This window comes from Lissotriton vulgaris, chromosome 5 (assembly GCF_964263255.1).
Source record: "Lissotriton vulgaris chromosome 5, aLisVul1.2, whole genome shotgun sequence".
NCBI classification, from domain to species: Eukaryota; Metazoa; Chordata; class Amphibia; order Caudata; family Salamandridae; genus Lissotriton; species Lissotriton vulgaris.
Genome location: NC_141693.1, coordinates 687,410,183 through 687,437,883, shown reverse-complemented (window position 1 = coordinate 687,437,883; position 27,701 = coordinate 687,410,183). Strand labels below are relative to the sequence as shown.

At 44.0% G+C, this 27,701-nt stretch overlaps 1 protein-coding gene across 1 annotated transcript in view; it reads right to left on the bottom strand.

Moving 5' to 3' along the window:
• LOC147711399 (uncharacterized) overlaps positions 1-27,293 on the bottom strand; it is a 77,408-nt gene extending 50,115 nt beyond the window's left edge. The window contains exon 1 of the mRNA XM_086919478.1: positions 26,579-27,293. Within this exon, the coding sequence (XP_086775604.1) occupies positions 26,579-27,293 (715 nt within the window). The remainder of the gene's footprint in view (positions 1-26,578) is intronic.
• Between the last annotated feature and the right edge of the window lie 408 nt (positions 27,294-27,701).

Below are 27,701 nucleotides of genomic sequence, written 5' to 3'. Positions count from 1 at the left end.
GCCGGTCAATCTCCTAGCTGGAAGTCTGGTTTTATTGTCAGTTTCGTCGTATTGGCTTCCAGACCACCTGGTGACCATTTACTGCAAACTGACCTGTCCACGAGATGGCTTCCTCTGATTATTTTGGCCTACTCTCTTATAGGTAATTCAAAATCTGAGTAGTCTGCAAGACCTTTAATGGAAATCTTTTTATGTTTTAAGGCTTTTCTTTTTGAGAGAATTGAGGTAAAGTAATTTTACTATTCCCAACAGGTGTGCCTCACCACTGGCACATCTGCCTTATAATAATAAATTACGACCCAGATCCTGTCTGTAATCATTGCAAACCTTATCCAACATTTCTCTACAGGGTCACAAATGATTTTTACCCTATATCACTATTCTTGTATCTCATTTAGCCCTGATACAGGTAAAAACAATAGACGATTGCTTATCTCCCAAAGCAGTGCCAATTTATTGGCTTCTCTAACAGACAATACTTCCTTCTCTTGTCTTCCCATCAACTCTATCTTTAGAAGTTTCATTGTCTCCCATGTTCTTGAAAATAAAACAACATTCTAACAATACCCCAAAAGTAATATTGGCTAGAGGTCTAACTAGACAACTTTCTGTGATATATCCCTAACCCCAAAAATCAACCCTCCTCCAAATCTTACCAAACCTAGTTGGGGACCTCCAACCCCTTTATCCAAGCTCCACTCACAGTTGTCCACGCTCTGCCACGTACCCCAATGAATTTGATTCAAACCTGTTTTTGTATAATACTTTGTACAATATCCTGTTTTTTATAAAAATTTGTGTAATTATCGCAATTACAGCTGTCCACAAACACTCCACTATTGTTACTGCCCACTCAAATCTGAGTTTATATTTCATTTACGCACAGCCCTCATTTTAGCAGTATATCCCCTGCAGTACTATGAGAGGGATCAGTATAGGGAAACTCCTTCTGGGTTCAGTGCTCTGGGGAAACTCAGTTCTAGTAGAAAACTTTACTCAAGAATCTACTGCATTTTTCCTTTAGAAATTCCTTGCTCTCCATTTCTAATTATGATCAGTACGTTTTTTTCACTTAAAAATTATTTTTTTCAGCTCCAAAAATAACTTATCTCATGCTTTATGCACTATCTCATAAATGAGACAATTATATAAGTTGATTAGCACAATTCAAGTGAGACTAGTGTGACCACTGTTTATCTTATATATGTGTTGATTATTGCTGTAACCCTGAGGAAGCCCCAAGTCTGTGTGCATTAGAAGGGCGAAACACGTGTTGGCTGTGTAGTGCACCTTTTGCCTCACCTCCAGTGGAAGTCAAGAGGAGCATTTTTTCAGACTAAGTACCATTCTACTTTTCTACCGATGAGCGTTTATGTTATTTAAGCAGGGACAATGTATACATTCATGATAGCTTAAGGAGCATAACTTACATAATATACAATGTATAACTGGACTAGCTGTTTACTTTGCCTGTTGCTTTGCACCAATGAGAGGAACAATATATAGAAGACATTATGCTAGTTTTTAATTAGTGTCAGCAGAATACCTTCATTCCTTTGATCTAGTCATTTCTGGGCTTGCGGGCACAACCAAGGCACAAGTGGGTGCAGTAAAGACCACAGAATACTAAACACAAAGAATGGGCTACTACTAGGCAGACTTGGAGTAGAGACATCTTCTCTTTTCCATTAAAGAGGGGAGGGGCTGCAGGTCACCAGACTTAGGCTAACTTCATCTTGGTGTTAAAGGTCAGGGGCACAGACCTGCATTCAATTGTGTGTCTTTCTTTAGATGATGCAACCTCTGATGGATTATTCTTAAACATAATAAATATTTAGTGGCATTTGGATTAGGATAAAGTGTGCTTGGAGGGTACTGATTGGTCTAGTGGAGTACATAAATATGACAGCAAGGGGGTGGGTGATGGAGAAGCAGGAAGGTAAAATGGTCTAAAAGCTGAGCCCTGAGAAAGGAGATGCCTGATTTGTTTCAAGGCGCTAAAATGGATGGAAGGTGTTCAATGAACCAGCACCTCGGTGTGTTTGTAAAGACTTCAAGAAATGTGTCTAAAAGAAGTAGAAAGGTAAAGAAATGAAAGGCATAAGAGGCTTAACTTACTGGCAGCTGCAGTTGTGGTATCTGGTGAGGTTTGTCCAACTGTGGAGACAAAAAGTTATGATTAGAACATTCAGGGGAGCGGGAACAATTTTCCTGGTGGGTGTTGCCATCAGTGTTACATCACTGAAGTACTAGGGATAATGGCAAACCCCAGCATATCAGAAAGAACAATGATAGATAAATGAGCCACACCTACTCAGCGGCAAAGTGGTAATGGTGTGGTATGTAGCTGGCAGTGCATTGTGGGGGCGGGCTGTGGGGGGACACTGACTGAAAATATATTATTAACGCATTCACCTGTTGTTGGAGCTGTTGTTGTATCTGTTGTTGCTGCTGTTGTGGCTGCAGTTGTGGCTATTGTTGTTATTGCTGTTGTGGCTGCAGTGGTAGCTACTGTTGTTAGTTCTGTAGTGGCAGCTGTAGTGATGGCTGTTGTTGCTGCAGTTGTACCAGCTGTTGTAGCTGCTATAGTGACAGCAGTTGTTGCTGTTGTATCAGCCATTGTTGCTGCTGTTGTAGCAGCTGTTGTCGCTGCTGCTGTATCAGCCGTTATTCCTGCTGTTGTAGCAGCCGTTGTTGCTGCTGTAGTGGCAGCTGTAGTTTCACCTGTTGTTGGGCCTGTTGTTGTATCTGTTGTTGCTGCTGTTGTGGCAGCAGTTGTGGCTAATGTTGTTATTGCTGTTGTGGCTGCAGTGGTAGCTACTGTTGTTGGTTCTGTAGTGGCAGCTGTAGTGATGGCTGTTGTTGCTGCAGTTGTACCAGCTGTTGTAGCTGCTGTAGTGACAGCAGTTGTTGCTGTTGTATCAGCCGTTGTTGCTGCTGTTGTAATAGTGGTTGTTGCTGCTGTTGTATCAGCCGTTGTTGCTGCTGTTGTAGCAGCTGTTGTTGCTGCTGTTGTATCAGCCGTTGTTCCTGCTGTTGTAGCAGCCGTTGTTGCTGCTGTAGTGGCAGCTGTAGTTTCACCTGTTGTTGGGGCTGTTGTTGTATCTGTTGTTGCTGCTGTTGTGGCTGCAGTTGTGTCTAATGTTGTTATTGCTGTTGTGGCTGCAGTGGTAGCTACTGTTGTTGGTTCCGTAGTGGCAGCTGTAGTGATGGCTGTTGTTGTTGCAGTTGTACCAGCTGTTGTAGCTGCTGTAGTGACAGCAGTTGTTGCTGTTGTATCAGCCGTTGTTGCTGCTGTTGTACTAGCGGTTGTTGCTGCTGTAGTGTCAGCTGTAATGGTGGCTGTTGTTGCTGCAGTTGTTACTGCTGTTGTGGCAGCTGGTGTTGGTGTTGCTAATGCACAAAAATAAGACAATTTTTGGAGGTTATATCCATTAAGTATTAAAGTTAATTCCGTTTTTAAAGGAAAAACCACCAGCATGCATAAATACAGCCTAAGTGGCAACAGGCTGGATGTGAGCTGAAATGCGCAAAGCACCAAGCAGAACGAGGGGACATGATGATGTAAGATGGACAGCATACAAATAAAATTATAAGAGACAGATAGCTGCATGGACGGAGGGGACAGTAGCCAGCCGATAGAGCATAGGCAGCAGGTAGGAGCTGCTCAGCAGCAGTAAGTAAAGATGACAGAGGAAGCACAACCTTCCTGCTGAAGCAGTGACATCTAAAGGGAACCCTAACGTCTTTAAATAACCCAGTAATCAGAAGGGAGCATAGTTGCTTAAAGGGACTGGAGCCAGCTGAAGGTAGCACGACCAGCAGAATGTCACTGAGGTAACAGCAGTGAGCAGATATGTCCAGATGGAACAGAGCCTGCTGCAAGGCACAGAATCAGCAGGCAGAGCATCTAGCATCTCGGAGCATAGCCAGTATGATGGAGCAGACACACATTTAGGCTCATGAATAGCAAGTTTGACCAAAGCCACTAACATGTTGTACAGCCAGGAAAAGAGAGCACAACCACAGCAGAATATAGCATAAGAGGGTGTACAGCAGCAGGGAGCACAGCCACGAAACAAGAACAGAACCACAGCCATCTGACTAGAGCACAACAAATAGAGCACAATACGTTAGGCAGCAGAAGGGAGCTCAGTCAAGGAGATAGAACTGAACCACAGCCTTCTGACTGGGGCACAGAAGGCTAGAGAACAAGTAGCCAGAGGGGGTGGGCACTAGAAGAGAGCATAACCAACCAAGGTGACTACAGGTCCCAGACTGGACCACTACCATCTGGCAGGAGCAAATCTAAGAGAAGGGAGCACCACCGGCAATATGACCCTTGCAGCAGGAGAGAGCATAGGTGTCAAGCTAGACAAGAGCCAACTAAAGGGAGCATTTCTCAGCCGCTAGCATTACACAGTATATCAAGCAGAGACAGCAGTAAGATGTCTGTACACTAAACTGACTTGCATAGAGAGATTCATTTGCACTGACTCAAGTGTCTATTTTAGGTCGAATTTGCTGAAGATAGGCTGCTCTGTCCAAGTATAAAGCTACAGGTGACACAGACCCACCTACAATCACCACTAAGGTCTGGTGAGTCCAGTCCTGGACATTAGATATAGAGAGAGGGTGTCAGAAAGGTCTAGCTTCTGGTGTTTACTTGGCTCCTTGTCACCAGGCAGTGCCCTGGTCATTAGTCGATAAGGAGATGCTGAGATCTATATGTCACTAGGGTCTTGCTGGTCCAGTGCTGGCCCTTAGACTGAGAGGGAGTCAATAGCTCCTGGCCACTGGTTGCAGGAGATTTTTTTATTCCTGATCCTTAAAACTAGGGTTATATAGCCCCAGGTTTGTAGGATTTGCATGGTCTTTACCTGGTTGCTAGAAATGGAGGGATTACAGGGTTCCAGGCTAGAGACAGGTGGGGCACTTCCTGTCCTTTAAAGAGATAGCTCAGTGCAGAGGTTGTGCCGCTGGTGTCAGGTACATCCTTTACTGGTCAAAGAGGGAGGGGGGAACAGAGCTCGTGCCCCTAGGGACTGGTGTGTCCTTTACTGGTCAAAGAGAGAGGGTGGTGCAGAGCTTGTGCCCCTAGGGACAGATGCGTCCTTTACTGGTCAAAGAGAGAGGGTGGTGCAGAGGTCGTGTCACTAGGGACAGGTGTGTCTTTTACTGGTCAAAGAGAGAGGATGGTGCAGAGGTCGTGCCACTAGGGACAGGAGCGTCCTTTACTGGTCAAAGAGAGCGGGTGGTGCAGAGGTCGGGCCACTAGGGACCGGTGTGTCCTTTTATTGTCAAAGAGAGAGGGTGGTGGAGAGCTCATGTCACTAGAAACAGGCGGGTCTGTTTCTTGTCTTTAAAGGGAGAGGGTGGTGGAGTCGGTCCTTTCCTGGTCATTAAATACAAAGGGCAATCCAGAACTCAGGTTAGGAACAGGTGGGTCTTTTCCTGGTCTTTAAAGAAAGATGGCCATGCAAAGCACGTACCACTAGACACAGGCGAGTCAGCTCCTGGTCATTACAGAGAGAGGGTGGTCTAGTGTTCTTCAACCCTGTTTTCTTTCTCCCCCCAATATATTTATTCATGAGTCGATTAAAGCATGCCCCATCATGTCACCGTGACAAGAATGCTTTGCTCTTCCGCATGTCAATCTCCTGTCTGGAAGTCTGGTTTTATTGTCAGTTTTGTCGTATTGGCTTCCAGACCACCTGGTGACCATTTACTACAAACTGACCTGTCCACGAGATGGCTTCCTCTGATTATTTTGGCCTACTCTCTTATAGGTAATTCAAAATCTGAGTAGTCTGCAAGACCTTTAATGGAATTCTTTTTATGTTTTAAGGCTTTTCTTTTTGAGAGAATTAAGGCAAATTAATTTTAGTATTCCCAACAGGTGTGCCTCACCACTGGCACATCTGCCTTATAATAATAAATTAGGACCCAGATCCTGTCTGTAATCATTGCAAACCTTATCCAACATTTCTCTACAGGGTCACAAAGGATTTTTACCCTATATCACCATTCTTGTATCTCATTTAGCCCTGATACAGGTAAAAACAATAGACGATTGCTTATCTCCCAAAGCAGTGCCAATTTAGAGGCTTCTCTCACAAACAATACTTGGACCTTCCTTCTCTTGTATTCCTATCACCTCTATCTTTAGAAGTTTCATTGTCGCCCATATTCTTGAAAATAAAACAACATTCTAACTATACCCCCAAAGTAATATTGGCTATAGGTCTAACTAGACAACTTTCTGTGATATATCCCTAACCCCAAAACTCAACCCTCCTCCAAATCTTGCCAAACCTAGTTGGAGACCTCGAACCCCTTTATCAAAGCACCACTCACAGTTTTCCACGCTCTGCCACTTACCCCACTGACTTTGATTCAAACCTGTTTTTGTATAATACTTTGTACAATATCCTGTTTTGTATATTAATTTGTGTAATACCCGCAATTACAGTCGTCCATAAGCACTCCGCTATTGTTACTGCCCACTCAAATCTGAGTTTATACTTCATTTACGCACTGCCCTCATTTTAGCAGTAGATCCCCTCCAGTACTATGAGAAGGATTACTATAGAGAAACTCCTTCTGGGTTCAGTACTCTGGGGGAACGCAGGGGCATATTATCAAGGGGGTTTATCTCCCCTTTTTTGGCTTTAAAATCCAAGAAAGCGGAGATAAAATTATCTCCCTATTACCCAGCTGTTGCTAACACCAGTTAGCGACAGCTAGTAGGAGATAGCGACCATCTTGGGTCCCACTTTGCATGTCAGTGATATTTATCACTAATGATATGCAAAGACGGCGTGCCAAGATGTTTGCGACTGAAAACAGTCGCTAACATCGCTATCTCCTATTACCAACTTCTGGAGATATTCGCGTTAAGCGCGAATATCTCCAAAAGCTAACACCTGCCCTGAGCAGTTCTTAGCCATGTTATCCAATGGGAGGTGGATAACATGGTTAAAAGCATTAGCTCGGTAATGCATGAATATCGCTGACTTTTCAGCGATATTCATGCATTGCGGCGATTTTTATCGTATTTGCGATACACCTTGGTAATACCAAGGTTTATTTGCGCTAAAAATCGCCGCAGCGCAGCAGTAAATTTTTGCTCTAACCTAGCAATAGCGATAATTATCGCTATTGCTTGGTAATATGACCCTCAGTTCTAGTAGAAAACTTTACTCAAGAATCTACTGCATTTTTCCTTTAGAAATTCCTTGCTCTCCATTTCTAATTATGATCAGTAAGTTTTTTTCACTTTAAAATTATTTTTTTCAGCTCCAAAAATAGCTTATCTCATGCTTTATGCACTATCCCATAAATGAGACAATTATATAAGTTGATTAGCACATTCCTTTGATCTAGTCATTTCTGGGCTTGCGGGCACAACCAAGGCACAAGTGGGTGCAGTAAAGACCACAGAATACTAAACACAAAGAATGGGCTACTACTAGGCAGACTTGGAGTAGAGACATCTTCTCTTTTCCATTAAAGAGGGGAGGGGCTGCAGGTCACCAGACTTAGGCTAACTTCATCTTGGTGTTAAAGGTCAGGGGCACAGACCTGCATTCAAAAGCCACTAACATGTTGTACAGCCAGGAAAAGAGAGCACAACCACAGCAGAATATAGCATAAGAGGGTGTACAGCAGCAGGGAGCACAGCCACGAAACAAGAACAGAACCACAGCCATCTGACTAGAGCACAACAAATAGAGCACAATACGTTAGGCAGCAGAAGGGAGCTCAGTCAAGGAGATAGAACTGAACCACAGCCTTCTGACTGGGGCACAGAAGGCTAGAGAACAAGTAGCCAGAGGGGGTGGGCACTAGAAGAGAGCATAACCAACCAAGGTGACTACAGGTCCCAGACTGGACCACTACCATCTGGCAGGAGCAAATCTAAGAGAAGGGAGCACCACCGGCAATATGACCCTTGCAGCAGGAGAGAGCATAGGTGTCAAGCTAGACAAGAGCCAACTAAAGGGAGCATTTCTCAGCCGCTAGCATTACACAGTATATCAAGCAGAGACAGCAGTAAGATGTCTGTACACTAAACTGACTTGCATAGAGAGATTCATTTGCACTGACTCAAGTGTCTATTTTAGGTCGAATTTGCTGAAGATAGGCTGCTCTGTCCAAGTATAAAGCTACAGGTGACACAGACCCACCTACAATCACCACTAAGGTCTGGTGAGTCCAGTCCTGGACATTAGATATAGAGAGAGGGTGTCAGAAAGGTCTAGCTTCTGGTGTTTACTTGGCTCCTTGTCACCAGGCAGTGCCCTGGTCATTAGTCGATAAGGAGATGCTGAGATCTATATGTCACTAGGGTCTTGCTGGTCCAGTGCTGGCCCTTAGACTGAGAGGGAGTCAATAGCTCCTGGCCACTGGTTGCAGGAGATTTTTTTATTCCTGATCCTTAAAACTAGGGTTATATAGCCCCAGGTTTGTAGGATTTGCATGGTCTTTACCTGGTTGCTAGAAATGGAGGGATTACAGGGTTCCAGGCTAGAGACAGGTGGGGCACTTCCTGTCCTTTAAAGAGATAGCTCAGTGCAGAGGTTGTGCCGCTGGTGTCAGGTACATCCTTTACTGGTCAAAGAGGGAGGGGGGAACAGAGCTCGTGCCCCTAGGGACTGGTGTGTCCTTTACTGGTCAAAGAGAGAGGGTGGTGCAGAGCTTGTACCCCTAGGGACAGATGCGTCCTTTACTGGTCAAAGAGAGAGGGTGGTGCAGAGGTCGTGTCACTAGGGACAGGTGTGTCTTTTACTGGTCAAAGAGAGAGGATGGTGCAGAGGTCGTGCCACTAGGGACAGGAGCGTCCTTTACTGGTCAAAGAGAGCGGGTGGTGCAGAGGTCGGGCCACTAGGGACCGGTGTGTCCTTTTATTGTCAAAGAGAGAGGGTGGTGGAGAGCTCATGTCACTAGAAACAGGCGGGTCTGTTTCTTGTCTTTAAAGGGAGAGGGTGGTGGAGTCGGTCCTTTCCTGGTCATTAAATACAAAGGGCAATCCAGAACTCAGGTTAGGAACAGGTGGGTCTTTTCCTGGTCTTTAAAGAAAGATGGCCATGCAAAGCACGTACCACTAGACACAGGCGAGTCAGCTCCTGGTCATTACAGAGAGAGGGAGGTCTAGTGTTCTTCAACCCTGTTTTCTTTCTCCCCCCAATATATTTATTCATGAGTCGATTAAAGCATGCCCCATCATGTCACCGTGACAAGAATGCTTTGCTCTTCCGCATGTCAATCTCCTGTCTGGAAGTCTGGTTTTATTGTCAGTTTTGTCGTATTGGCTTCCAGACCACCTGGTGACCATTTACTACAAACTGACCTGTCCACGAGATGGCTTCCTCTGATTATTTTGGCCTACTCTCTTATAGGTAATTCAAAATCTGAGTAGTCTGCAAGACCTTTAATGGAATTCTTTTTATGTTTTAAGGCTTTTCTTTTTGAGAGAATTAAGGTAAATTAATTTTAGTATTCCCAACAGGTGTGCCTCACCACTGGCACATCTGCCTTATAATAATAAATTAGGACCCAGATCCTGTCTGTAATCATTGCAAACCTTATCCAACATTTCTCTAAGGGTCACAAATGATTTTTACCCTATATCACCATTCTTGTATCTCATTTAGCCCTGATACAGGTAAAAACAATAGACAATTGCTTATCTCCCAAAGCAGTGCCAATTTAGAGGCTTCTCTCACAAACAATACTTGGACCTTCCTTCTCTTGTATTCCTATCACCTCTATCTTTAGAAGTTTCATTGTCGCCCATATTCTTGAAAATAAAACAACATTCTAACTATACCCCCAAAGTAATATTGGCTATAGGTCTAACTAGACAACTTTCTGTGATATATCCCTAACCCCAAAACTCAACCCTCCTCCAAATCTTGCCAAACCTAGTTGGAGACCTCGAACCCCTTTATCAAAGCACCACTCACAGTTTTCCACGCTCTGCCACTTACCCCACTGACTTTGATTCAAACCTGTTTTTGTATAATACTTTGTACAATATCCTGTTTTGTATATTAATTTGTGTAATACCCGCAATTACAGTCGTCCATAAGCACTCCGCTATTGTTACTGCCCACTCAAATCTGAGTTTATACTTCATTTACGCACTGCCCTCATTTTAGCAGTAGATCCCCTCCAGTACTATGAGAAGGATTACTATAGAGAAACTCCTTCTGGGTTCAGTACTCTGGGGGAACGCAGGGGCATATTATCAAGGGGGTTTATCTCCCCTTTTTTGGCTTTAAAATCCAAGAAAGCGGAGATAAAATTATCTCCCTATTACCCAGCTGTTGCTAACACCAGTTAGCGACAGCTAGTAGGAGATAGCGACCATCTTGGGTCCCACTTTGCATGTCAGTGATATTTATCACTAATGATATGCAAAGACGGCGTGCCAAGATGTTTGCGACTGAAAACAGTCGCTAACATCGCTATCTCCTATTACCAACTTTTGGAGATATTCGCGTTAAGCGCGAATATCTCCAAAAGCTAACACCTGCCCTGAGCAGTTCTTAGCCATGTTATCCAATGGGAGGTGGATAACATGGCTAAGAGCATTAGCACGGTAATGCATGAATATCGCTGACTTTTCAGCGATATTCATGCATTGCGGCGATTTTTATCGCATTTGCGATAAACCTTGGTAATACCAAGGTTTATTTGCGCTAAAAATCGCTGCAGCGCAGCGGAAAATTTTTGCTCTAACCAAGCAAAAGCGATAATTATCGCTATTGCTTGGTAATATGACCCTCAGTTCTAGTAGAAAACTTTACTCAAGAATCTACTGCATTTTTCCTTTAGAAATTCCTTGCTCTACATTTCTAATTATGATCAGTAAGTTCTTTTCACTTTCAAATTATTTTTTTCAGCTCCAAAAATAGCTTATCTCATGCTTTATGCACTATCCCATAAATGAGACAATTATATAAGTTGATTAGCACAATTCCAGTGACACTAGTGTGGCCACTGTTTATCTTACATATGTGTTGAATATTGCTGTAACCCTGAGGAAGACTCAAGTCTGTGTGCATTAGAAGAGCGAAACACGTGTTGGCTGTGTAGTGCACCTTTTGCCTCACCTCCAGTGGAAGTCAAAAGGTGCATTTGTTGAGACTAAGTACCATTCTACTTTTCTACCGATGAGCGTTTATGTTATTTAAGCAGGGACAATGTATACATTCATGACAGCTCAAGGAGCATAACTTACATAATATACAATGTATAACTGGTCTAGCTGTTTACTTTGCCTGTTGCTTTGCACCAATGAGAGGTACAATATATAGAAGACATTATGCTAGTTTTTAATTAGTGTCAGCAGAATCGCTTCATTCCTTTGATCTAGTCATTTCTGGGCTTGAGGGCACATCCCAGGCACAAGTGGATGCAGCAAAGACCACAGAATACTAAACATAAAGAATGGGCTACTACTAGGCAGACTTGGAGTAGAGACATCTTCTCTTTTCCATTAAAGGGGGGAGGGGCTGCAGGTCACCAGACTTAGGCTAACTTCATCTTGGTGTTAAAGGTCAGGGGCACAGACCTGCATTCAATGGTGTGTCTTTCTTTAGATGGTGCAACCTCGGATGGATGATTCTTAAACATAGTAAATATGTAGTGGCATTTGGATTAGGATAAAGTGTGTTTGGAGGGTGCTGATTGGTCTAGTGGAGTACATAAATATAACAGCAAGGGGGTGGGTGATGGAGAAGCAGGAAGGTAAAAGGGTCTAAAAGCTGAGCCCTGAGAAAGGAGATGCCTGATTTGTTTCAAAGCGCTAGAAATGGAGGGAAGGTGTTCAATGAACCAGCGCCTAGGTGTGTTTGTAAAGACTTCAAGAAATGTGTCTAAAAGTAGTAGAAATGTAAAGAAATGAAATGCATAAGAGGCTTAACTTACTGGCAGCTGCAGTTGTGGTATCTGGTGAGGTTTGTCCAACTGTGGAGACAAAAAGTTATGATTAGAACATTCAGGGGAGCTGGAACAATTTTCCTGGTGGGGGTTGCCATCAGTGTTACATCACTGAAGTACTAGGGATAATGGCAAACCCCTCATATCAGAAAAACCAATGATGGATAAATGAGCCACGCCTACTCAGCAGCAAAGTGGTAATGGTGTGGTATGTAGCTGGCAGTGCATTGTGGGGGCGGGCTGTGGGGGGACACTGACTGGAAATATATTATTAACGCATTCACCTGTTGTTGGAGCTGTTGTTGTATCTGTTGTTGCTGCTGTTGTTGCTGCAGTTGTGGCTATTGTTGTTATTGCTGTAGTGGCTGCAGTGGTAGCTACTGTTGTTGGTTCTGTAGTGGCAGCTGTGGTGATGGCTGTTGTTGCTGCAGTTGTACCAGCTGTTGTTACTGCTGTTGTATCAGCCGTTGTTTCTGCTGTTGTAGCAGCCGTTGTTGCTGCTGTAGTGGCAGCTGTAGTTTCACCTGTTGTTGGGGCTGTTGATGTATCTGTTGTTGCTGCTGTTGTGGCTGCAGTAGTGGCTAATGTTGTTATTGCTGTTGAGGCTGCAGTGGTAGCTACTGTTGTTGGTTCTGTAGTGGCAGCTGTGGTGATGGCTGTTGTTGCTGCAGTTGTACCAGCTGTTGTAGCTGCTGTAGTGACAGCAGTTGTTGCTGTTGTATCAGCCGTTGTTGCTGCTGTTGTACTAGCGGTTGTTGCTGCTGTAGTGGGAGCTGTAGTGGTGGCTGTTGTTGCTGCGGTTGTTACTGCTGTTGTGGCAGCTGATGTTGGTGTTGCTAATGCACAAAAATAAGACAATTTTGGGAGGTTATTTCCATCAAGTATTAAAGTTAATTCCGTTTTTAAAGGAAAAACCACCAGCATGCATAAACACAGCCTGAGTGGCAACAGGCTGGATGCGAGCTGAAATGCGCAAAGCACCTAGCAGAACGAGGGGACATGATGATGTAAGATGGACAGCATACAAATAAAATTATAAGAGACAGATAGCTGCATGGTCTGAGGGGACAGCAGCCAGCCGAGAGAGCATAGGCAGCAGTTAGGAGCTGCTCAGCAGCAGTAAGTAAAGATGACAGAGGGAGCACAACCTTTCTGTTGAAGCAGTGACATCTAAAGGGAAACCTAAAGTCTTTAAATAACTCAGTTACCAGAAGGGAGCATAGGTGCTTAAAGGGACTGGAGCCAGCTGGAGGAAGCACAACCAGCAGAATGTCACTGAGGTAACAGCAGTGAGCAGAGATGTCCAGATGGAACAGAGCCTGCTGCAAGGCATAGAATCAGCAGGCAGAGCATCAAGCGTCTGGGAGCATAGCCAGTATGATGGAGCAGACACACATTTAGGAACATGAATAGCAAGTTTGTTCAAAGCCACTAACATGTTGTACAGCCAGGAAAAGAGAGCACAACCACAGCAGAATATAGCATGAGAGGGTGTACAGCAGCAGTGAGCACAGCCAAGAAACAAGACCAGAAACACAGCCATCTGACTAGAGCACAACAAATAGAGCGTAATAGGTTAGGCAGCAGAAGGGAGCGCAGCCAAGGAGATAGAACAGAACCACAGCCTTCTGATTGGGGCACAGAAGGCTAGAGAACAAGCAGCCAGAGGGGGTGGGTAGCAGAAGAGAGCATAGCCAACCAAGGTGACCACAGGTACCCGACTAGACCACTACCATCTGGCAGGAGCAAATCTAAGAGAAGGGAGCACCACCAGCAATATGACCCTTGCGGCAGGAGAGAGCATAGGTGTCAAGCTAGACAAGAACCAACCAAAGGGAGCATTTCTCAGCAGCTAGCATTACACAGTATATAAAGCAGAGACAGCAGTAAGATGTCTGTACACTAAACTAACTTGCATAGAGAGATTCCTTTGCACTGACTCAAGTGTCTATTTTAGGTCCAATTTGCTGAAGATAGGCTGCTCTGTCCAAGTATAAAGCTACGGGTGACACAGCCCCCCACTACAATCAACACTAAGGGCTGTTGAGTCCAGTCCTGGACATTAGATATAGAGAGAGGGTGTCAGAAAGGTCTAGCTTCTGGTGTTTACATAGCTCCTTGTCACCAGGCAGAGCCCTGGCCTTTAGTTGATAAGGAGATGCTGAGATATATATGTCACCAGGGCCAAGCTGGTCCAGTGCTGGCCCTTAGACTGAGAGGGAGTCAATAGCTCCTGGCCACTGGTTGCAGAAGATTGTATTATTCCTGATCCCTAAAAGTAGGGTAATATAGCCCCAGGTTTCTAGGATTTGCATGGTCTTTACCTGGTTGCTAGAAATGGAGGGATTACAGGGTTCCAGGCTAGAGACAGGTGGGGCACTTCCTGTCCTTTAAAGAGATAGCGCAGTGCAGAGGTTTTGCCGCTGGTGTCAGGTAAATCCTTTACTGCTCAAAGAGAGAGGGGGTACAGAGCTCGTGCCCCTTGGGACTGGTGTGTCCTTTACTGGTCAAAGAGAGAGGTGGTGCAGAGCTTGTGCCCCTAGGGACAGATGCGTCCTTTACTGGTCAAAGAGAGAGGGTGGTGCAGAGGTTGTGCCTCTTGGGACAGGTGTGTCCTTTACTGGTCAAAGAGAGAGGGGGGTACAGAGCTCGTGCCCTTAGGGACTGGTGTGTCCTTTACTGGTCAAAGAGAGAGGGTGGTGCAGAGCTTGTGCCCCTAGGGACAGATGCGTCCTTTACTGGTCAAAGAGAGAGGGTGGTGCAGAGGTCGTGCCATTAGGGACAGGTGTGTCCTTTACTGGTCAAAGAGAGAGGGTGGTGCAGAGGTCGTGCCACTAGGGACAGGTGCGTCCTTTACTGGCCAAAGAGAGAGGGTGGTGTAGAGTTCGTGCCACAAGGGAAAGTCGGTCCTTTCCTGGTCATTAAATACAGAGGGCAGTCCAGAGCTCAGGTTAGGAACAGGTGGGTCTTTTCCTGGTCTTTAAAGAAATATGGCCATGCAAAGCACGTACCACTAGACACAGGCGAGTCAGTTCCTGGTCATTAAAGAGAGTTGGTGGTCTAGTGTTCTTCAACCCTGTTTTTCTTTCCCCCCAATATATTTATGCAGAAGTCGATCAACCCATGCCCCATCATGTCACCTTGACAAGAATGCTTTGCTCTTCCGCCGGTCAATCTCCTGCCTGGAAGTCTAATTTTATTGTCAGTTTCGTCGTATTGGCTTCCAGACCAACTGGTGACCATTTAATGCAAACTGACCTGTCCACGAGATGGCTTCCTCTGATTATTTTGGCCTGTTCTCTCATCGGTAATTCAAAATCTGAGTATTCTGCAAGTCCTTTAATGGAATTCTTTTTATATTTTAAGGCTTTTCTTTTTGAGAGAATTGAGGTAAAGTAATTTTACTATTCCCAACAGGTGTGCCTCACCACAGGCACATCTGCCTTATAATAATAAATTAGGACCCAGATACTGTCTGTAATCATTGCAACCCTTATCCAACATTTCTCTACAGGGCCACAAATGATTTTTACCCTATATCACCATTCTTGTATCTCATTTAGCCCTGATACAGGTAAAAACTATAGACGATTGCTTATCTCCCAAAGCAGTGCCAATTTAGGGGCTTCTCTCACAGACAATACTTGGACTTTCCTTCTCTTGTCTTCCCATCACCTTTATCTTTAGAAGTTTCACTGTCTCCCATATTCTTGAAAATAAAACAACATTCTAACTATACCCCCAAAATAATATTGGCTATAGGTCTAACTAGACAACTTTATGTGATATATCCCTAACCCCAAAACTCAACCCTCCTCCAAATCTTGCCAAACCTAGTTGGGGACCTCCAAACCCTTTATCCAAGCACAACTCATGGTTTTCCACGCTCTGCCACTTACCCCACTGAATTTTATTCAAACCTGTTTTTGTATAATACTTTGTACAATATCCTGTTTTGTATAATAATTTGTGTAATACCCGCAATTACAATCGTCCATAAAAACTCCGCTATTGTTACTGCCCACTCAAATCTGAGTTTATACTTCATTTACGCACTGCCCTCATTTTAGCAGTATATCCCCTCCAGTACTATGAGAGGGATTACTATAGAGATACTCCTTCTGAGTTCAGTACTCTGGGGAAGCTCAGTTCTAGTAGAAAACTTTTCTCAAGAATCTACTGCATTTTTCCTTTAGAAATTCCTTGCTCTTCGTTTCTAATTATGATCAGTACGTTTTTTTACTTTAAAATTATTTTTTTCAGCTCCAAAAATAGCTCATCACATGCTTTATGCACTATCTCATAAATGAGACAATTATATAAGTTGATTAGCACAATTCAAGTCACACTAGTGTGACCACTGTTTATCTTATATATGTGTTGATTATTGCTGTAACCCTGTGGAAGCCCCAAGTCTGTGTGCATTAGAAGGGCGAAACACGTGTTGGCTGTGTAGTGCACCTTTTGCCTCACCTCCAGTGGAAGTCAAGAGGAGCATTTGTTCAGACTTAGTATCATTCTACTTTTCTACCGATGAGCGTTTATGTTATTTAAGCAGGGACAATGTATACTTTCATGATAGCTTAAGGAGCATAACTTACATAATATACAATGTATAACTGGACTAGCTGTTTACTTTCCCTGTTGCTTTGCACCAATGAGAGGAACAATCTTGCCCCTAGGGCAGCCCCCCGGTCCACGGCGATACGGCAATCTGCGCCGTGGTTTATGGAGGCGCTTCGTCTGGCTTGCAGCCAATGTAAGGTGGCCGAGAGGACCTGGCGCCTTCTGTATGACGGGGAGGCTAAACTCGCCTATAGGGCGGCGGTGAAGGCTTACCACCGGGACATTCTGGGAGCTAAGAAGGAATATCTGGCTAGGAGGATCGAGGCATCTGCGAACTCCTGTAAGGAGATCTTCACCATTGTGAAGGAGTTCACGACCCCCAGCTCCCATTGGCCCCCTCTAGTTTCTCCGGATGCGTGGGCATGTGATCTTGCTAGTTTCTTTACCAACAAGATCAAGGCGATTCAGGCCTCCTTCGTGGAGGGGCCGGAGGATGGCAGCGGCGCCCCATGGGCCGGTTGCGGATCACCGCACACGCCTGTGGCGGTATTGTCTGATTTTCCAGCCGTTTCCAGCGATGCGTCCAGGTTGCTGCTGGCCAATCTTAAATCTGGCTCGCCGCTTGACCCCTGCCCTGCCAAATTCCTGGCCGGGGTGGCGGCTGTGGTGAACCCGCTGGTCAACCCTATCCTCAATGCCTCCCTGAGGGAGGGGAGGGTCCCTAGCTCTTGGAAAAGAGCGATGGTGATCCCCCTCCTGAAAAAACCGTGTCTTGATGCCGAGGCTCTGGCCAATTATAGGCCAATTTCACTTCTCCCGGCTCTAGCTAAGATCACTGAAAAACACGTCCACTGCGTCTTGTCGAGCTTTTTGGAAGCTAACAATCTGCTCCACCCATCCCAATCCGGATTCCGTCCTAATCTCAGTACGGAAACGGCTTTGTTGGAGGTCACTGAGATCATCAGGGAGACCTTGGATGTCCGCGGTAGGGCCATGTTGGTCATGTTAGACCTGTCGGCGGCTTTCGACACCGTCCCCCATAAGGCGCTTTTAGCCAGGCTTCATGACATCGGCCTCAGGGGAACGGTGTTCAAATGGTTCACATCTTTCCTTGAAAGCCGCCGCCAGACGGTTTGGGTTTCCCAGAGTTCTGCCGAGATGCCGCCACTGGGAGTCGGGGTTCCACAGGGCTCTGTGTTGAGCCCCACGCTGTTTAACATCTTTATGTCCCCTTTGGCAGCCGCGGTGGAGGCATATGGGGCCCAGATCGTCTCCTACGCCAACGATACGCAACTCCTCTTCACATGCGGTAAAGACCAGGAGTTTGTTGGAGAGAGAATTCGGGACTGTCTGGTAATGGTCTTCGACTGGTTCCAGCGGAACAGTCTGAAGGCCAATTCAAGTAAGTCTGAGGTTTTATTCTTCGGTTGCGTCACCGATCCGGAGTGGCGGCACTGGTGGCCGTCCGATATGTGTCCTCCCGCACAGTCTTCATTGGTGGCAAAAAATCTGGGAGTCAAGCTGGACAACCAGCTGTCGCTGAGAACACATATTCTCGGTCTAGCTGGCACCTGTTATGGAATTTTGAAAATGCTTCGCGAATTCCTGCCCCTACTGTCTGTGGAGCACAGGCGGATTACTGTGCAGGCTCTTATTGGATCAAGGCTAGACTACGCCGATGCCCTCTTTCTCGGCCTCCCTGACTATCTGGTCCAGCGCCTGCAGGTGGTGCAGAACTCCGCCGCCTGGGCAATCTTCGGCTTGCGAAGACGAGCTCGAGCTTCTGGGCTGCTACAGACGCTCCATTGGCTGCCTATCCGGAAGCGGATTCTGTTCAAATCCCTGACACTGATGCACAAAGCTTTGTTTGGATCAGGAGCCGGATATCTGCGGCGTAGACTGGCCTTCTATCATCCAGCCCGCTCCTTGCGGTCGGAATCCCTTTTTACAGCGGTGGTTCCGCGGGTGAGGAAGGCCCATGCGGGGGGGGCGCTCTTTCAGCTGTAAAGCTCCCCAGCTGTGGAACTCGCTTCCGCTTTTGCTCCGCAGCACTGCCAATTTGCTCCAGTTGAGGAAGAGCCTGAAGACCTGGCTTTTTAATCTTTAGGCTTTTTTACTGTTTTCTTTTTTGTTTTTCATTCTGTTCTTGCTCTGTTGTGTTATTTTTACTCTGAGTTGCAGGTGGAAAGCGCCGGGACACTCTTTTCGAGTAGCCGTGCGCTATATAAAAGCACTATAACATAACATAACATAACATAACAATATATAGAAGACATTATGCTAGTTTTTAATTAGCGTCAGCAGCATCCCTTCATTCCTTTGATCTAGTCATTTCTGGGCTTGAGGGCACAACCCAGGCGCAAGTGGGTGCAGCAAAGACCACAGAATACTAGACATAAAGAATGGGCTACTACTAGGCAGACTTGGAGTAGAGACATCTTCTCTTTTCCATTAAAGGGGGGAGAGGCTGCAGGTCACCAGACTTAGGCTAACTTCATCTTGGTGTTAAAGGTCATGGGCACAGACCGGCATTCAATGGTGTGTCTTTCTTTAGATGGTGCAACCTCGGATGGATGATTCTTAAACATAATAAGTATTTAGTGGCATTTAGATTAGGATAAAGTGTGTTTGGAGGGTGCTGATTGGTCTAGTGGAGTACATAAATATAACAGCAAGGGGGTGGGTGATGGAGAAGCAGGAAGGTAAAAGGGTCTAAAAGCTGAGCCCTGAGAAAGGAGATGCCTGATTTGTTTCAAGGCGCTAGAAATGGAGGGCAGTTGTTCAATGAACCAGCGCCTAGGTGTGTTTGTAAAGACTTCAAGAAATGTGTCTAAAAGAAGTAGAAATGTAAAGAAATGAAAGGCATAAGAGGCTTAACTTACTGGCAGCTGCAGTTGTGGTATCTGGTGAGGTTTGTCCAACCGTGGAGACAAAAAGTTATGATTAGAACATTCAGGGGAGCTGGAACAATTTTCCTGGTGGGGGTTGCCATCAGTGTTACATCACTGAAGTACTAGGGATAATGGCAAACCCCAGCATATCAGAAAGAACAATGATGGATAAATGAGCCACGCCTACTCAGCAGCAAAGTGGTAATGGTGTGGTATGTAGCTGGCAGTGCATTGTGGGGGTGGGCTGTGGGGGGACACTGACTGGAAATATATTATTAAACCATTCACCTGTTGTTGGGGCTGTTGTTGTATCTGTTGTTGCTGCTGTTGTGGCTGCAGTTGTGGCTATTGTTATTGCTGTTGTGGCTGCAGTGGTAGCTACTGTTGTTGGTTCTGTAGTGGCAGCTGTAGTGATGGCTGTTGTTGCTGCAGTTGTACCAGCTGTTGTAGCTGCTGTAGTGACAGCAGTTGTTGCTGTTGTATCAGCCGTTGTTGCTGCTGTTGTACTAGCGGTTGTTGCTGCTGTAGTGTCAGCTGTAGTGGTAGCTGTTGTTGCTGCGGTTGTTACTGCTGTTGTGGCAGCTGGTGTTGGTGTTGCTAATGCACAATAATAAGACAATATTTGGAGGTTATTTCCATCAAGTATTGAAGTTAATTCCGTTTTTAAACGCAAAACCACCAGCATGCATAAACACAGCCAGAGTGGCAACAGGCTGGATGTGAGATGAAATGGGCAAAGCACCAAGCAGAATGAGGGGACATGATGATGTAAGATGGACAGCATACAAGTAAAATTATAAGAGACAGCTAGCTGCATGATCTGAGGGAACAGCAGCCAGCCAAGAGAGCATAGGCAGCAGGTAGGAGCTGCTCAGCAGCAGTAAGTAAAGATGACAGAGGGAGCACAACATGCCTGCTGAAGCAGTGACATCTAAAGGGAACCCTAACGTCTTTAAATAACCCAGTTACCAGAAAGGAGCATAGTTGCTTAAAGGGACTGGAGCCAGCTGAAGGAAGCACGACCAGCAGAATGTCACTGAGGTAACAGCAGTGAGCAGAGATGTGCAGATGGAACAGAGCTTGCTGCAAGGCACAGATTCAGCAGGCAGAGCGTCTAGCATCTGGGAGCATAGCCAGTATGATGGAGCAGAAACACATTTAGGCTCATGAATAGCAAGTTTGATCAAAGCCACTAACATGTTGTACAGCCAGGAAAAGAGAGCACAACCACAGCAGTATATAGCATGAGAGGGTGTACAGCGGCAGGGAGCACAGCCAAGAAACAAGAACAGAGACACAGCCATCTGACTAGAGCACAACAAATAGAGCACAATAGGTTAGGCAGCAGAAGGTAGCGCAGCCAAGGAGATAGAACTGGACCACAGCCTTCTGATTGGGGCACAGAAGGCTAGAGAACAAGCAGCCAGAGGGGGTGGGCAGCAGAAGAGAGCATAGCCAACCAAGGTGACCACAGGTACCAGACTGGACCACTACCATCTGGCAGGAGCAAATCTAAGAGAAGGGAGCACCACCAGCAATATGACCCTTGCAGCAGGAGAGAGCATAGGTGTCAAGCTAGACAAGAGCTAACCAAAGGGAGCATTTCTCAGCAGCTAGCATTACACAGTATATCAAGCAGAGACAGCAGTAAGATGTTTGTACAATAAACTGACTTGCATAGAGAGATTCCTTTGCACTGACTCAAGTGTCTTTTTTAGGTCCAATGTGCTGAAGATAGGCTGCTCTGTCCAAGTATAAAGCTACGGGTGACACAGCCCCCCACTACAATCAACACTAAGGGCTGGTGAGTCCAGTCCTGGACATTAGATATAGAGAGAGGGTGTCAGAAAAGTCTAGCTTCTGGTGTTTACATGGCTCCTTGTCACCAGGTCCGGGTCATTAGTCGATAAGGAGATGCTGAGATATATATGTCGCTAGGGTCAAGCTGGTCCAGTGCTGGCCCTTAGACTGAGAGGGAGTCAATAGCTCCTGGCCACTGGTTGCAGGAGATTGTTTTATTCCTGATCCCTTAAAGTAGGGTTATATAGCCCCAGGTTTCTAGGATATGCATGGTCTTTACCTGGTTCCTAGAAATGGAGGGATTACAGGGTTCCAGGCTAGAGACAGGTGGGGCACTTCCTATCCTTTAAAGAGATAGCGCAGTGCAGAGGTTGTGCTACTGGTGTCAGGTAAATCCTTTACTGCTCAAAGAGAGAGGGGGTACAGAGCTCGTGCCCCTTGGGACTGGTGTGTCCTTTACTGGTCAAAGAGAGAGGTGGTGCAGAGCTTGTGCCCCTAGGGACAGATGCGTCCTTTACTGGTCAAAGAGAGAGGGTGGTGCAGAGGTCGTGCCTCTTGGGACAGGTGTGTCCTTTACTGGTCAAAGAGAGAGGGTGGTGCAGAGGTTGTGCCACTAGGGACAGGTGCGTCCTTTACTGGTCAAAGAGAGAGGGCACAGGCAAGTCAGTTCCTAGTCATTAAAGAGAGAGGGTGGTCTTGTGTGCTTCAACCTTGTTTTTCTTTCTTCCCCAATATATTTATGCAGAAGTCGATCAACGCATGCCCCATCATGTCACCGTGACAAGAATGCTTTGCTCTTCCGCCAGTCAATCCCCTGTCTGGAAGTCTGGTTTTATTGTCAGTTTCGTCGTATTGGCTTCCAGACCACCTGGTGACCATTTACTGCAAACTGACCTGTCCACGAGATGGCTTCCTCCGATTATTTTGGCCTACTCTCTTATAGGTAATTCAAAATCTGAGTAGTCTGCAAGACCTTTAATGGAAATCTTTTTATGTTTTAAGGCTTTTCTTTTTGAGAGAATTGAGGTAAAGTAATTTTACTATTCCCAACAGGTGTGCCTCACCACTGGCACATCTGCCTTATAATAATAAATGACGACCCAGATCCTGTCTGTAATCATTGCAAACCTTATCCAACATTTCTCTACAGGGTCACAAATGATTTTTACCCTATACCACCATTCTTGTATCTCATTTAGCCCTGATACAGGTAAAAACAATAGACGATTGCTTATCTCCCAAAGCAGTGGCAATTTAGGGGCTTCTCTCACAGACAAAACTTGGACCTTCCTTCTCTTGTCTTCCCATCAACTCTATCTTTAGATGTTTCATAGTCTCCCATGTTCTTGAAAATAAAACAACATTCTAACAATACCCCAAAAGTAATATTGGCTAGAGGTCTAACTAGACAACTTTCTGTGATATATCCCTAACCCCAAAACTCAACCCTCCTCCAAATCTTTCCAAACCTAGTTGGGGACCTCCAACCCCTTTATCCAGGCTCCACTCACAGTTGTCCACGCTCTGCCACTCACCCCAATGAATTTGATTCAAACCTGTTTTTGTATAATACTTTGTACAATATCCTGTTTTTTATAATAATTTGCGTAATTAGCACAATTATAGCCGTCCACAAACACTCCACTATTGTTACTGCCCACTCAAATCTGAGTTTATACTTCATTTACACACAGCCCTCATTTTAGTAGTATATCCCCTTCAGTTCTATGAGAGGGATTAGTATAGAGAAACTCCTTCTGGGTTCAGTGCTCTGGGGGAACTCAGTTCTAGTAGAAAACTTTACTCAAGAATCGACTGCATTTTTCCTTTAGAAATTCCTTGCTCTCCATTTCTAATTATGATCAGTAAGTTTTTTTCACTTTAAAATTATTTTTTTCAGCTCCAAAAATAACTTATCTCATGCTTTATGCACTGTCTCATAAATGAGACAATTATATAAGTTTATTAGCACAATTCAAGTAAGACTAGTATGACCACTGTTTATCTTATATATGTGTTGATTATTGCTGTAACCCTGAGGAAGCCCTAAGTCCATGTGCATTAGAAGGGCGAAACACGTGTTGGCTGTGTAGTGCACCTTTTGCCTCACCTCCAGTGGAAGTCAAGAGGAGCATTTGTTCAGACTAAGTATCATTCTACTTTTCTACCGATGAGCGTTTATGTTATTTAAGCAGGGACAATGTATACATTCATGATAGCTTAAGGAGCATAACTTATATAATATACAATGTATAACTGGTCTAGCTGTTTACTTTGACTGTTGCTTTGCACCAATGAGAGGAACAATATATAGAAGACATTATGCTAGTTTTTAATTAGTGTCAGCAGAATCCCTTCATTCCTTTGATCTAGTCATTTCTGGGCTTGAGGGCACAACCCAGGCAAATACCACAGAATACTAAACACAAAGAATGGGCTACTACTAGGCAGACTTGGAGTAGAGACATCTTCTCTTTTCCATTAAAGGGGGGAGGGGCTGCAGGTCACCAGACTTAGGCTAACTTCATCTTGGTGTTAAAGGTCAGGGGCACAGACCTGCGTTCAATGGTGTGTCTTTCTTTAGATGGTGCAACCTCGGATGGATGATTCTTAAACATAATAAATATTTAGTGGCATTTGGATTAGGATAAAGTGTGTTTGGAGGGTGCTGATTGGTCTAGTGGAGTACATAAATATGACAGCAAGGGGGTGGTGATAGAGAAGCAGGAAGGTAAAAGGGTCTAAAAGCTGAGCCCTGAGAAAGGAGATGCCTGATTTGTTTGAAGGCGCTAGAAATGGAGGGAAGGTGTTCAATGAACCAGCGCCTAGGTGTGTTTTTTTTTTTTTTTTTTAATGTTTTATTGCGAGTTGATCAGGTTACAAGCAAATACTATTCACAGCACAAAAGAAGATAAAAAACCAACATAATAATTAAACAAAAGCAGTAAAAAATCCTTCATATATACAGCAGAAATTGTATATTCAATACACAACAGTGTTAACGCATAAAATTGGTTAACTAGACTCCTAATCCGGTTCCTCCCTCCATCCATCGCTCTACCGGTTCCCAAATTTTAGTTCCCATTATCCTCCTTTTACAGCCTTTTGTAGTATATATTGCTCGCTCCATAATGTATCTTGCCAACAGGCGTCCTTGCCAGGAAGAAAAAGAGGGTGGGTCTGGGCTAATCCAATCTTGCGTCACACAGGAGCGAAAGATCCCAACAGAAATAAATAACAGTTTTTTATGATCATCTATCATAGATATATCCGAGATTCCTATCATAACAAGTTCGGACGTGAGTATTACAGGGATTCCAAGTATCAAAGAAAGAAAATGTTGTATTTCTGATAAAATTCTACTAAAATTTGGGCATGAAAAAAACATATGTACAGAGTCAGCTGCTTGTAAGCCACGTCTATTACAAGCAGTACCAACTGAGGAGCCCCATTTAGAGATTTTGGCTGGTGAATAATAAAGATCATATAACACCATGTAATGTTGAGTTCTACTCCTACCCGAAAGCAAAATAGAATTAGCCAAGTGGATAGATTCTTCCATCTTGATTGAGTTTGATCCCAGTTTCTCAACCCATAAATTTTGCCTAAACAATATATCATCTGGGTGTTTAGATAACAACTGATTGTAAAAATAACCAATTTTCCTTCTTTGATACAAAGAGTCAATCAAGAAAATTTGTTGTAACGACGTTCGTTCTTGTTCTGATAGTGTATTAAAATAACTATGCCACTGTAAGTATTTAAAATAATCAGCATTGGTGAGTTTGTATTTTATTTGAAGTTCGATAAATGATATAAGTTTATTATTCTGTAAGAGATCACTAAACTGGGTAATACCAAGGTTACGCCATCTTCTCATAGTACTGTCTATACCCACAAATGGGAAAATATGAGAGGAGGTCAAAGGAGTATATCTCGTAATTCTAGGGATGTCGAAAATTCGTTTAATGAATTTCCAAGCCCTGAAAGCAGCTTTAACAATTTTTAATTTGTTTTTTTTTGTAGTAGCTGGGCTCGACAAATTTTAGTAAGCAGCCCTTAGCCTCTGTCCCTAGAACCAGTTCATAAATAGATGGAGAATGAGATTCTAAGATCGGAGCCTTTTCACTAACTATTAAGGGGGCGATGAACTGCAATACTGATGATAAGTAGTAATAAAAGAAATATGGTGTACCCCAGCCCCCCCTATCTTTTGAGATTATCATTTTTTTATAGGCTCTTCGAGGTCGCTTATACCCCCCTAAGAAATCTTCCTGTCATTTTCTCCAACTGTTTGAAAATAGGCATAGAAAATTCTAAAGGAATACAAAGAAATAGATATAAAAATTTAGGGAGAATCATCATCTTCAAAACATTATTTCTGCTGTATAAAGAAAAGTGTAAGTGATTAATGCGCTCTAGTAGAGTATTAGATTCCTTTATCATGGGTAAGATATTTATTTCTGGAATTTGTGAGACTGGTGATGTGATCTTAATACCCAGATATGTTGCAACGGGAACTATATTACTAAATAATGGGGGATTTTGGCCAGTAAATAAAATTTGCGTCTTGGCCATATTTAATTTATAACCCGAAAAGGCGCCGAATTGATTAGCCAAGTCTTCTATTTTTGGGATTGCTTTAACTATATCTGTAGTAAGGACAACCACATCGTCAGCATATGCTAGTGCCCTATAGTGTATGTCTGCTACTACTACAGGTGTGATATCATATTCATGATTCAATTTGTTTAGAAAAACGTCAATATAGATTGCAAATAGCAGAGGGGAAGCAGGGCACCCCTGTCTGGTACCACGGCATATAGAAAAAGTGGTTGACTTATTTATTCCAATTTTGATAGATGAAATAGGAGTATTATACAGAGCTTTCAGTGCTCTTATCATACTTGGTCCGAACCCCTTAAATGCTAGTAAATCCCATAGATAGGGCCAGGCCACTCGATCAAACGCCTTTTCGGCATCTAAAAGAATTACCCCCACTGATGTGTTTGTGCCTTCTGCCCAATTAAGCAGGGAGATTACTCTACGAACAGGATCAGTGGTATCCCTTTTGGGTATAAACCCATGTTGCCAACGTGATACTATGGTTGGAATTATCACAGATACCCGATTTGCTAAGATTTTTGAAAAGACTTTGCTATCGGCGTTTATAAGTGATATCGGCCTATAGGAGGCCGGGTCTAAGGGAGGTTTGTCCTTTTTTATAAATGCCATGATGGTCGATTCGGCCCAAGATGGAGGGGTTTCTCCTTTCTGTGCTATCAAGAATGTTGTTAGCAAGTCTTGTTTTATCGCATTTCTAAACAACCAATAGAATTCTAATGGAATTCCGTCTGGTCCCATGGCTTTACCACTGGCAAGAGAAAGAAGCGCAGAGTTTATCTCTTCCCAAGTAATATCCTGTTCTAAAAACTGGATCTGCTCAAAAGAAAGTTTGGACACATTGTCGTTTTGAATGAAATTTAGAAAAAGTTCTCTAGTATAGTCTAAAGAATCTTGAGCATATAACTTGAGGTAAAATTGTCGAAAAACCTCTAAAATTTCGTCAGGTTTAGTGTGTATTAGACCAAGCTCATCTTTGATTTCGCCAATAAAAGTTGATGCCACCTTTTGTCTCGTGCTTTTTGCCAAAATTTTGCCAGATTGTTCTCCCATCTCAAATATCTGTGCTCTCATAACTGCAGATTCTTCTGCCAATTTAGCTGCAAACACTTCATAAAGTTTTGCTTTATGAATAGCTAATGAAGATTTGATGGGTTTGATATTCTGATTATTCTTTATAGCATTTGTCAGTTTCTGTTCCCAATCACTAACTATTTTGTGTAGACGGTCCATTTTATCACGAATACTTTTTTGTTTATTAATTGAGTATGAAAGAGTCTCTCCTCTCACACCCGCTTTAAATGTGTCCCATACAATTTTAGGAGGGGCACTGCCCCTGTTAAATTCAAAAAATTCCATAATCCACTTGCCCATATGTTCTATATATTTTGAATCCGCCAACAGTTTTCGATCAAACGACCACTGCCTTACGTTGATGCTGGAATAGGTTTTTAGCTCTATCATGATTGGGTTATGATCCAATATCACTCGGGGGAATATCTCAAATGTAGCATTATCAATGAGGGAGGCTTCAATAAAAAAAATAATCTAACCTCACCATCTTCTGATGAGGAGCAGAAAAAAAAGTATAGACCGGTGATAGAGGATTCTTAGCAAATGCAACATCAAACAGACCATATTCTACTACTAAACCTTTTAAGGCTTTGTAGGTCTTTTTCTTTAAGCCCGTATAACCGGCACTGCCGTAGAGATCCAGGCCCCTATATAAATGGATATTAAAATCACCACAGAATATCAAGGGGGATGGCCATTGAGCTAACTCTAAACTTAAGAAATTCAAAATTTCGGGATCGTCTATATTAGGAGCATATATTGAGCAGATGGTATAGATTTTATTATGAATATTAATTT